The sequence below is a fragment of the Tupaia chinensis genome, unplaced genomic scaffold, assembly GCF_000334495.1.
Source record: "Tupaia chinensis unplaced genomic scaffold, TupChi_1.0 Scaffold000622_1, whole genome shotgun sequence".
NCBI classification, from domain to species: domain Eukaryota; kingdom Metazoa; phylum Chordata; class Mammalia; order Scandentia; family Tupaiidae; genus Tupaia; species Tupaia belangeri.
In genome coordinates this window covers 5,586,754-5,596,917 of record NW_006160142.1, presented here as the reverse complement: position 1 = coordinate 5,596,917, position 10,164 = coordinate 5,586,754, and the positions used below count along the sequence as shown (strand labels likewise).

Here is a 10,164-nt window from a genome sequence, read left to right as displayed (position 1 = left end):
GGGGCCGGGGAGGGCTGGGGTGGGAGGGGGGTGGGAGGGTGTCCCTGTGCTCATGGAGCCGGCGGAGCGGGCTGGAGGCGGGGACCCCCCGGAGCCAGGCGGGCGTCCCGGGCTGGGCCCGCGGGCGTTTGTTCACACAGAAGTGACAGTACAACAAGCTGCTACCCTACGCCGAGCGGCTGGACGCCGAGTCCGACTTGCAGCTGGCCCAGATCAAAAGCAACCTGGGCCGGGCCGTGCAGCTGCAAGAGCTGTGGCCCGGGGGCCTCTTCTGGACCAGGAAACTCTCCACGTAAGTGTGCCCGGGCTCGCGGGACAGGCCGGCGGCCAAGGCTCAGTAGGAGGGCGTCGAGGGAGGTGGCTCTTTGTCCGGAAGGCTGGACTCTCTGATCTGCCCTGGGTCGCGACAGAAGCCTGTGCAACACTCAAGCCTTCTTTCTGCCACTTTGCTATCAGACCGGCCCTGCACGCCCTTCCCAGCCTTTTCTCCCCTAGCGCTCGGGTTGTTTTCTCCCGACCTGCGGGGCCCTGGGGATCCGGAGGGCCCCGGGCGGCGGGAGAGAACTGAGCAGTCCCCAAGGGTCCTCCGTGGACCTTGGCGCGTGAGGGAGGCGGGGCACAGAGGGTTCGTCTTTCGGGGAGGAACTTTCGACTTGTCCCGGTGCTTCCTCCGGTTCTTCCCCTGCGATCGCCCGCCTCTTCGCATCTCTCGGTTCGCGTCTCGTAACTTTCTGAATGGGAAGAAAGCCACAGGGAAACTTCTGGGTTCTGCTTTTTTGGGCCCGCTCAGTCGTTATGAATTTAGTTGAAAAGATTGGCTTTGACTCGACCTCTAGCACATTCTCGACTTGTAGATGAGACGTTAATGTTGAGAATGTTGTCTTAGAACCTGAAGAAAGTGTATGTTGCTCCTGTTGTGACATTTCCTTGGGAGAGAGACCTTTGCGACACTAAGGGAATAGGGAAGAGCGCTGTCAGCTTATTCTGGGCGTTATTAGTATCAGGCTTGTGTTAATTTTTGATCGTTCAAACAAAAATAGGTTCCCCAAGTCCGTTTCAGCAGTTCTGTTTTTCTGTACAAACTAGCTGCAAACTACAGTGTTTGAAACGAGAAAACAAGTGAAAAAGTGGGGAGGAAAAAAGATCAGAGATGGGCATCTTCACTATGTGAGAAGAACTTTTCAAAAAAGAATTTTGCTGTGTCTTGTTTGGTTAACAGTACATACAATCTGGTAACATTGTATGTTCATGCATGTGGGTATGGTTGGGTAAACACACAAGATGTATGTCCCTTATTCAGTGTTTACCCAAATCTGCTGAGTGAACTGGGTGATGACTCAGGGTTTTGTAATGCAATAGTCTTCTATATTTCCTCACAGGATGATTCTTTATATTTTCTCAGAGGGTGATACTTCAGTGCCAATTAATATTAGGGTGCCTCTGACAAATTTCTCATTGCCCCTTGGAAAGGGGGAGGCTTAGTGGCAGTAATTACCTTTTTAGTTGAGAAGAAATAAAACGAAAACAATTTGTCTTCTTCAAAGAGTGACCATAACATGGCAAGGTTAATAGCCACCTCTTGACAAGAAGTTTGTGGTGTGAGGATCCATAGGAGAATTAGGGGGGAAAGAAAAACATCAGGAAGAACCACTTCTAGTAAAAAGGAATGCTTTACACGTGATAAAAATTCACGTGCTTTTTTTCTTTACACTTATTTTATTTAACTTTATTTATTTACTTTAATTTGACCAGGAAGGGACAGAGAGAGGGAAAGTGAGAAGCCAAGCCACCAGGTCCCATATTTGAACCAGAGGTTGACCATGTGAGAGCCCAGCACCCTTAACCGCCGTGCCACCTGCCAGGCCCTCACAGGTTTTTTTTTTTTGTTTTTTTTTCTTTTTTCTGGGAAATGGGAGGGAAAGTGAGAAAACACTCCCCAGGGTGGATGGCCATACCAAATCCCTTCTCCTATAGTCTCTTGGGATTTTGGCCACTCACTCATACCTGGCTTTTTTTTTTTTTTTTAAAGCTTTTGATAGTTTTGCCATAGGGCACTTGGGTAGAGAGACAGAGAGAGAGGGAAAGTGAGAAATCCCCCTCCAGGCAGACGGCCATGCCATAATCCCTTCTCCATTCTTCTCTTGGGATTTTGAGCATGTACACACAGGCACCTGGCATGATTTTCAAGGCCTGGGTCCTGGACTCAAAACAGTTGGCTGTATGGGAGTCCTGTATGGGAGTCCAGTCCATACCACCTGCTGGCCTACCTGGCATGTTTTTAAGCCTGCTGGTCAGGACTTGAACAACTTGATGGGCCATCAGCTGGCCCCTCAACTTTTTTCTTTTTTTTTTCAAGTGAACCTCTTAGGTGTTTCTGTTGATAAGGCACAATAAAAATAAAGTTATTTAGTCAGCTCTATAATTCCTCATTCTGTTCACTTGGATTAAATTTGACAGAGAATATAGTTTTCGGGAACACATATATCATTCCTTTTTGATGCACAATATATAAATATTCCAGTGTGTGAAGGTATATTTAGTGTGGCTTTATGAACCTAGAGTATACACAGCAATAGTTAAACATTGTTATCTGAAGAATTTCTTGGGACTAAGTTTGTTACATTAGCTCTTAGAGCTTTGTTACTGTTTTGGTTTATTATTATAGACAAAAGTAGTTCTTACCTAGAAAGGTCTGAAAATACATTGGAAACAGTGGTTGGTGTTTAGGTCAGGATTGCAGTTAGATGGCTTAATACTGATGAAATTGTAGCCATTTTCATCTAAATAGCAAGCAAGAAATGCTGTCAGGTAGAATTTTATTTTGAAATGGTGATTAAATGCTAGAAACCCATTCTTGGGATTGTACTATGAGACATTTTGAACTTGGTGAGTCATGTTGTGTGTCTTGGATGATTTTTTTCCTCCTAAATCATGTTAAGGTGACTTGTTTATAGTTGGGTTTGTTGTTTTTGAAGCTTTGTGTATTGCATAAATTAGCACTAAATAATGCCAAACTGTTGTGATAGCCAAGTAGTGATCATATTTAGTACTTCATAGAAGATTGGAAAGTAATAATAAAAATCTAGTTTCTCACTCTGCAACTGTGGAAAAATTACTTAATCATGTGTTTCAGTATTTTTTAGTGAAGTGATGGCTTTTGGACTAAATCATTTTCAGAACCATTCCTACTCTGGGCTGGTGTTTGGTCTTTTTTTTTCTCTCTCTCTCTTTTTCAATCCTGTTGAACTTCACTTAAGCCAGTGTGAATCTTTCAACTAGGACTGTTTAAGTTTGTAAAATACTGGAAATAGTTGCACAGATCAAGTACATTTTTAAAGATAATGTAAATATCATTGAGAAGCACTGGGTGTATCCCCACCAGAAGCATGCACCCTAATAGTCTGGGCATCACAGGTGTGTTTTGAACCTCGTTCTGGTTTGGGAGGTACTCAGGCTCTACGTTTGGAGCCCCCTTTTTGACGTTTTACCTAATTTTAGTAGTTTCAATTCATTTTGAGGTTTGCAGGTCTGTTTAGCATCTCCGAAGAAAGATAAACGTATGTCTATGTTTTCTAAGATATTGACTTTGTAATAGAATACAAGCTCCCTTTTACAGGAAGTTTAAAGTATTAGACATGCTTGTTCAAGAGATCCTGTGACATCATACATCACAGCACCTTTTCAAGAAGGGAGGAAACAAATTAGAGAAGTTGAGCAAACAATTTAGAGAAAGTAGGAACAAATTAGTGATTTTGGAAAAGGGCAGTAAAGACAGCTGGCTGATGGACACTGTAAGTGGAAGATATTGATTGGTAGGTAATTTGCATGGCTTCTGTAGCAAAAGTAGGGGAAGGAAGAAATGTAACTCGCTTTTCTCCTCTTGTCCTTCTGGACCTTTCAAGAGAGCAACGAGGTCTGGCATAGCTCAGTTTATCTATACCTGGCCTTGTCACTGGCATCATCTTTGTCTTATTAACTTTCCCTTAGCTTTAGGAAACCAAAAGTTTATACTACTGGTGATTTTTCTAACTTAAATGTAGTGGTGAAGTGTTTGCTAAAAGTAAAATTTTAAACACAAACTGAAAACTTAAAAGCAACTGAAATCTTCAATAGATTAAAACCCCACTGATTATATATATATGTGTGTGTGTGTATATACTGATTATATATATGTGTGTGAGTACATATAATTTAATTTTTTTCTTTAACATTTCATTGATAATATAATCCATGAAAACTAATCAGGGCTCTGTAATACACTGAAAAATCACTGGGCTAGATGGGTCTTTAAACCGTTCTTGATGAATAGAAGGGAAAAAGGCTGAGATTAAGTGGATCGGCATCTATTTCCTGCAAGCTTACCCCTTCCATGATTCTTTTCTTCCTTTCATAGAATTTCGATTTTAGTAAAGTATGTGGATTTGATATAATAAATAGCAAGCAAATTTAGATCCCTTGTTTGTTATAGTGACAGTTTAAGTTATATTCTATATTGCTTTATAATTAAACGATTATTACATTTTGGGATCATTTTATTTGCTAATTAAACTGACTTTTTAGGGGAACCAGCAGTTAGCGTAATGGCTATGTCGCTGGACTCCCACGTGGTCGACCGCGGTTCGTGTCCCGGACCTGGTGGCTTGAAACTCACACCGGGCGCATATGCGTGCGTGCCCAAGATCCCAAGAGGAAAATGGAGGAGAAGGGATTGTGGTGTGACCATCCCCCCTGGGGGGTGATTTCTCACTTTCTGTCTCTATGTCTCTGTCTGTCTGGCGAGTGCACGCGCCCTACAGTGAAAATCTCTCCAAAAAAAAAAAAACCTGACTTTTTAGAATAAAAGTACAGTGGTTTAATAATTAAGAATATTATGTAACCTTATTGGATAGATTATCCTAGTCGAAACCACATAATATATTTAATTAGATTGTATAACCACCAAAAACTTCAACTAATTCAAGATAGGCGTAATCAAATAAATTGACCTCCTCTTGTGGAAGGTAGTAACGTTCACCCAAATTTATATCTTTCAGTATTAGGGAAAAAGTAGGGAATGCTAACTGCTGAATCTCAGTTTTCTAACAACATGAAATACTTAATAGAATATCTAATGTTACTGTTGGAATTGAAGTAAACAGTAAATGGGAGCGCTTTGTTTTTGGAGAGGTTTTTGCTATAGGATGCGTGTGCTTGCCAGAAAGACAGACAGAAAGCGAGAAATCACCCCCCAGGGGGACAGCCATGCTGCAATCTCTTCTCCATTCTCCTCTTGGGGATCTTGGGCACGCACCACACTCGCCCAGCGTGAGTTTAAGCCACGGGGTCCGGGACTCGAACCTTGGTGGACTACATGGGAGTTCAGTAACATAGCCATTACGCTAACTGCTCGCCCCGAGATTGCCTTTTTTTGTTCTTTTTTTTCCCTTTTTTCTTCTTCTTTTTCTTTTTTAAAAATTTGCTAGAGAGCCTGTGTTCACCAGAGAGGGACAGAGAAGGAAAAGTGAGAAAGCTTCCCCTATAGGGGATGGTCATACCATAATCCCATCTCCTCTACTTCTTTTTTTTGGCGGGGGGAGAGGTTTTTGCCATAGGGCACGAGCGCTCACAAGACAGACAGAGAGAGACAGAGAGACAGAAAGTGAGAAATCACCACCCAGGGGGGATGACCATGCCACAATCCCTTTTCCTCCATTCTCCTCTTGGGATCTTGGGCACGCACGCACACACACCCAGCGTGAGTTTTAAGCCACCAGGACCCTGACACTAACCACGGTCGACTACATGGGAGTCCAGTGACATAGCCATTACACCAACTGCTGGTCCCTCTACTTCTCTTTTTGAGACTTTGGGCACACCCTGCATATTTCAAATGCTTCAGGCCAGGACTACCAGTAAGTCTGCCATGTGGGATCCAAGTGCCTTAACCACCATGACTCTGGATAGCCTGCTTTTCATTTATAAAGGAATCTTGAAATCTTGACAAATAGCCACATTTCTTCAGTGAGAATCAGTTAGAATAAGTGGTAGAACGAAGTTTGTCTTTGTTATTAGTAATCACATTCAAACTAAAATCTGTAATAAGAAAGTTGATTTTCCATGGTGAGGGAAATAAATGATTTGTTACCAAATAGCACAATAAGATATCTTTCACATTTGATTTAGGCAATAAACTTTAATAAACTTTATTTCTGAGAGCAGTTTTAGGTTCACAGCAAAATCTAGTGGAAAAGGCCCAAGGTTGGTGGTGCAGTATAACAAACTAACCTTTGTGCTGGAAGCCACATGTCCAACTGCAGGTTCAGATCCTGGATCTTCTTGAAAACATGCTAGGTGTGCACCTTTGCTCAAAATCCTCATGAGCTGGAGGACTAGGAGGAGACACAGTCGGGGCTGCTTCCCTCTCTTCACTTCCTGTACCTGCATACATGCTCTGTTATGAATAAAATAGACTTTAAAATTTGAGTGGAAAGTACAGTTTCTTATCTCCTCTGTCCCTACACATGGACATAATTGATTTTATATAGTGCTGTTAACATTTATATATTAAAAAAATGTTTAAGGCCCTTACCATTTTCTAGGGACCCCTTTTAATCATTTTGTTAAGGTTCTGCTTTTTCGCAAAATTTATGGTTTAAAGAAACACATATGGGGACCAGCAGTTAGTGTAAACACTGGCTATGTCACTGGACTCCCACGTAGCCGACCGCGGTTCGAGTCCCGGACCTGGTGGCTTAAACTCACGCCGGGTGCTTGTGCGTGCGCGCGCGCCCGCCCAAGATCCCGAGAGGAGAATGGAGGAGAAGGGGTTGCGGCGTGGCCATCCCCCCTGGGGGGTGATTTCTCGTTTTCTGTCTCTATGTCTCTCTCTGTCTGTCTGGCGAGTGCCCGCGCCCTATAGCAAAAACCTCTCAAAAAAAAAAAGAAACACATATGTATATTTGTCATTGCCACAGGGCATACACACTCACCAGAGAGGGAGAAAGCAGTTCCCAACAGATTGTAGTCACACTACAATCCCTTCTCCATTTCTACATCCTGTCATGTTTTCAAGCTGTCAGGGTTGGGATTTGAACCACAGTTAGCCATGTGGCATCTGGCTCCCTGTTAAGGTGTTAACCATGCTGTAGGGCAGGCCCAACAAAAATTTGTGATTTTACTTCTGAGTTTCCATTTCATTTGTATTGTTCTATTTAAGGTTTAGTATAGTCTGACCTTGTGGGTTTCAAAAGTAGCCCAGGGTCAGCAGGTGGCAGCTGGATCCCACATGGCTGCCTGAGTGGTTCAAGTCCCAGACCCAGGGGCTTGAGAAAAATGCCAGGTGCATGTGCATATGTGCTCAAAATCCCGAGAGGAGAGTGGAGGAGACTGGATTGTGATGTGGACATCCCCCTGAGGGATGATTTCTCACTTTGCCCTTTTCTCTCTCTCTCTCTCTGTCTCTCTCTGCCAAGCTCATTTGCCCTCATAAAAATAAACAAACAACAAATAAATAAATAAATGAATGAAGTAGCTCATTAGTGAATATCTTAATGCTCAGACATCTTTGCTCTCTCTTAACTTTGGAGACTTAGTCGCTGTTGTGGGATATCAAGTATTTCTTCTGAGTTACCTCTTTTTAAAAAATGAATACACTGAAGTTCAGGTTAATACCGGGTAGTAGAGCCAGGATTCGGTCTTTGAATTCCATCTTTTGGAGTGTCTTGTGTGGGCTGGGCACTCCTTTTGGCATTTGGGATATATCAGTGAAAGATTTGTGCCCTCTGGAAATTCCAGTGTACTCTTTGTCTTAGTGCACATTTTTATTCATTTAGGACAGACCAGGCAAGGGGATAGATAACTCCATCAGAAATCTGAAAAATATGAATTCTATGAAACTGTTAAAGAAAAATTCTCATTTTCACTAGTGTGTTTTCATGCATTGTATTGATTCACTAAGAAAAGCAGTTAGAAAAAAGAATAATACAATAGTACCATTTGATGTTCTAATATCTGAGTGTAATTTAAAACTATTTTCTTGCTGCAGTGTTGTAAAGTTGTATTTGAAATAAGTCTTCATTGAGGAGGCAAAATTTTTAAAAAAATTAAGGGAAGCATATTGATTAGTAAATAAGCATACATTTTTTTCCCCTAGGAATATCTTTTATTTATTTATTTATTTATTTATTTATGTATTTATTTATTTATTTAAATTTGACCGGGGTTGGTGGGGGAGGGTGTGTGCTGCCAGGCCCAAGACTCAGACTGCATAGGCCACGTGAGAGTCCAGCGCCCTTAACCACCACACCACCTGCCGGCCCTGTGTGCAACTTTTGAATCCTTTTTGTCATTGTGGAACCTGAAGATTAACTTTTTTCTATTAAGTGAGACTCATTTGTAGTATGACTCTCCATTCCCCCTTTTAATACAAAATACACATCTGTATTTCCCTCTAACCTTTGTAGAAAACGAAATCAAAACCTTGTTCTTTGTGAACAGCAAACTGACAGCATGGTAGTAAACCAGCAGCAGCAGCAAAACCCTCTCTATTTAATTAAGACTTCCACTGGAATGTTAAAAGCGGCACATACTATAGATAGTCTCATTTGGAATCTTGAGTTTTGCTACTTTTATATTCTGCCTATCCTTAGCATTTCTTACGTTTTCATGTACTCTTTTTACCCCTCGTTCATGATTTTATTGTTTTTGTTTTGTTTTGTTTTTAATTTCCCATATGTTTCATGTGCTTGCTAGAGAGAGAGAGAGAGAGAGAGAGAGAGAGAGAAATCTCCCCCTAGGGCGAAATGACCATGTCTTAGTCCATTCTCCTCTTAGGATCTTATGCACACACACTCACACACCTTGGAGTGTTTTCCAAGCTGCTAAATCTGGGCTTGAACCAGTAGACTAGTGGGATCCAGCTGCCTTAACCATTAACCACTATACCACCAACTGGCCCTCTTCATGCCTTTCTTCTACTGCGATTTTTTTTTAAGAGATTTTTTTTTTTTTTTTTGCTCACTGGAGAAACAGACAGGCAGAATGCAAGAAAATAAATAAATTTAAAATAAGTACTTTTTTAAAAAAAGAATTATTGGGACCAGCAGATGATGTAATGGTTATGTCACTGGACTCCCACATGATCGACCATGGTTTGATTCCCAGATGTGACAGCTTAAAACTCATTCTGGGCATCTGTGCATGCGTGCCCAAGATCCCAAGAGAATGGAGGAGAAGGGATTGCAGTGCGGCCATCCTCCCAGGCGGGGATTTCTTGCTTTCTTTCTCTCTTTCTCTTTCTGGTGAGCGCACATGCCCTATAGCAAAAACCTCTCAAAAAACAAACAAACAAACAGAAACTAATATGTTTGCATACAAAGGAAGGAAAGTTCACTGACTGACTAGTCTGGAAATATACCAGGGGAAGGCTCAGAGTTAGCTTTGAAGAAGGATTTATTATTATTTAAATGAAGGACAGCCTATGGAGTGTGGTTAAGGTGTCTGGATCCCACATAGCTGACTGTGTAGTTGAGTCCCAGCCCTGGGCTAGAGGCATGTTTGCCTAGTCTCGAGGGAAAGGAGAAGTAGAGGAGAACGGATTGCAGCATGGCCATTCCCAATATGGGATGCTTTTTTTCTTTCCATCTCTTTCTCTGGTAGGTGCACTTGCTTTCTAGCAGATAAAATTTTAAAAAATAAAAAAATTTAGAAAAGTAAAGAAGAATACTTAGAAAGTCATTTAATAGTAAGGAACAGAAATATCAACAATGTAGGCAGATTTGACCATAAAATTGACAAAATCTGTACAAAGAGCATCATATTGAAGTTGACATTTACCTACCTTCCTTTCTAGGCTATATGTTCCAAAGCCATTTTGTTATTTATTTTTATTATTCCATTGCCTATTGTCATGTCTGGCTCAAAAGTGATAACCCAGTAAAACATTCTAAGAAATTATTCTCGCGGACACTGAGACAGTGTGGAATGGGGTGGGGGAGAAGGGAAGAGTATAGAGAAGGAAAGCAGGAGAAAAATAGGCATTTCATTTGTGGGACATAGATGGTTTATTACCTGTTGATGATAGTATGTGTAGTATTTTCAACTGGACAGGTCTGAGAAGTATTTCATGTGAGATAAATTCTCTTTACAAGCCTAATGATGTATAGCAAGTGAATGTTTAGAAATAAT

General features: G+C 41.6%; 1 protein-coding gene across 1 annotated transcript in view; it reads left to right on the top strand.

Annotated features, from left to right (window-relative positions):
* Positions 1-23: 23 nt before the first annotated feature.
* Positions 24-10,164, top strand: part of PSME4 (proteasome activator subunit 4) — a 104,483-nt gene continuing 94,342 nt past the window's right edge. Inside the window, 2 exon segments of the mRNA XM_006159028.3 lie at positions 24-148; positions 150-292. Of these exon segments, the coding sequence (XP_006159090.1) occupies positions 53-148; positions 150-292 (239 nt within the window). The 5' untranslated portion in view covers positions 24-52.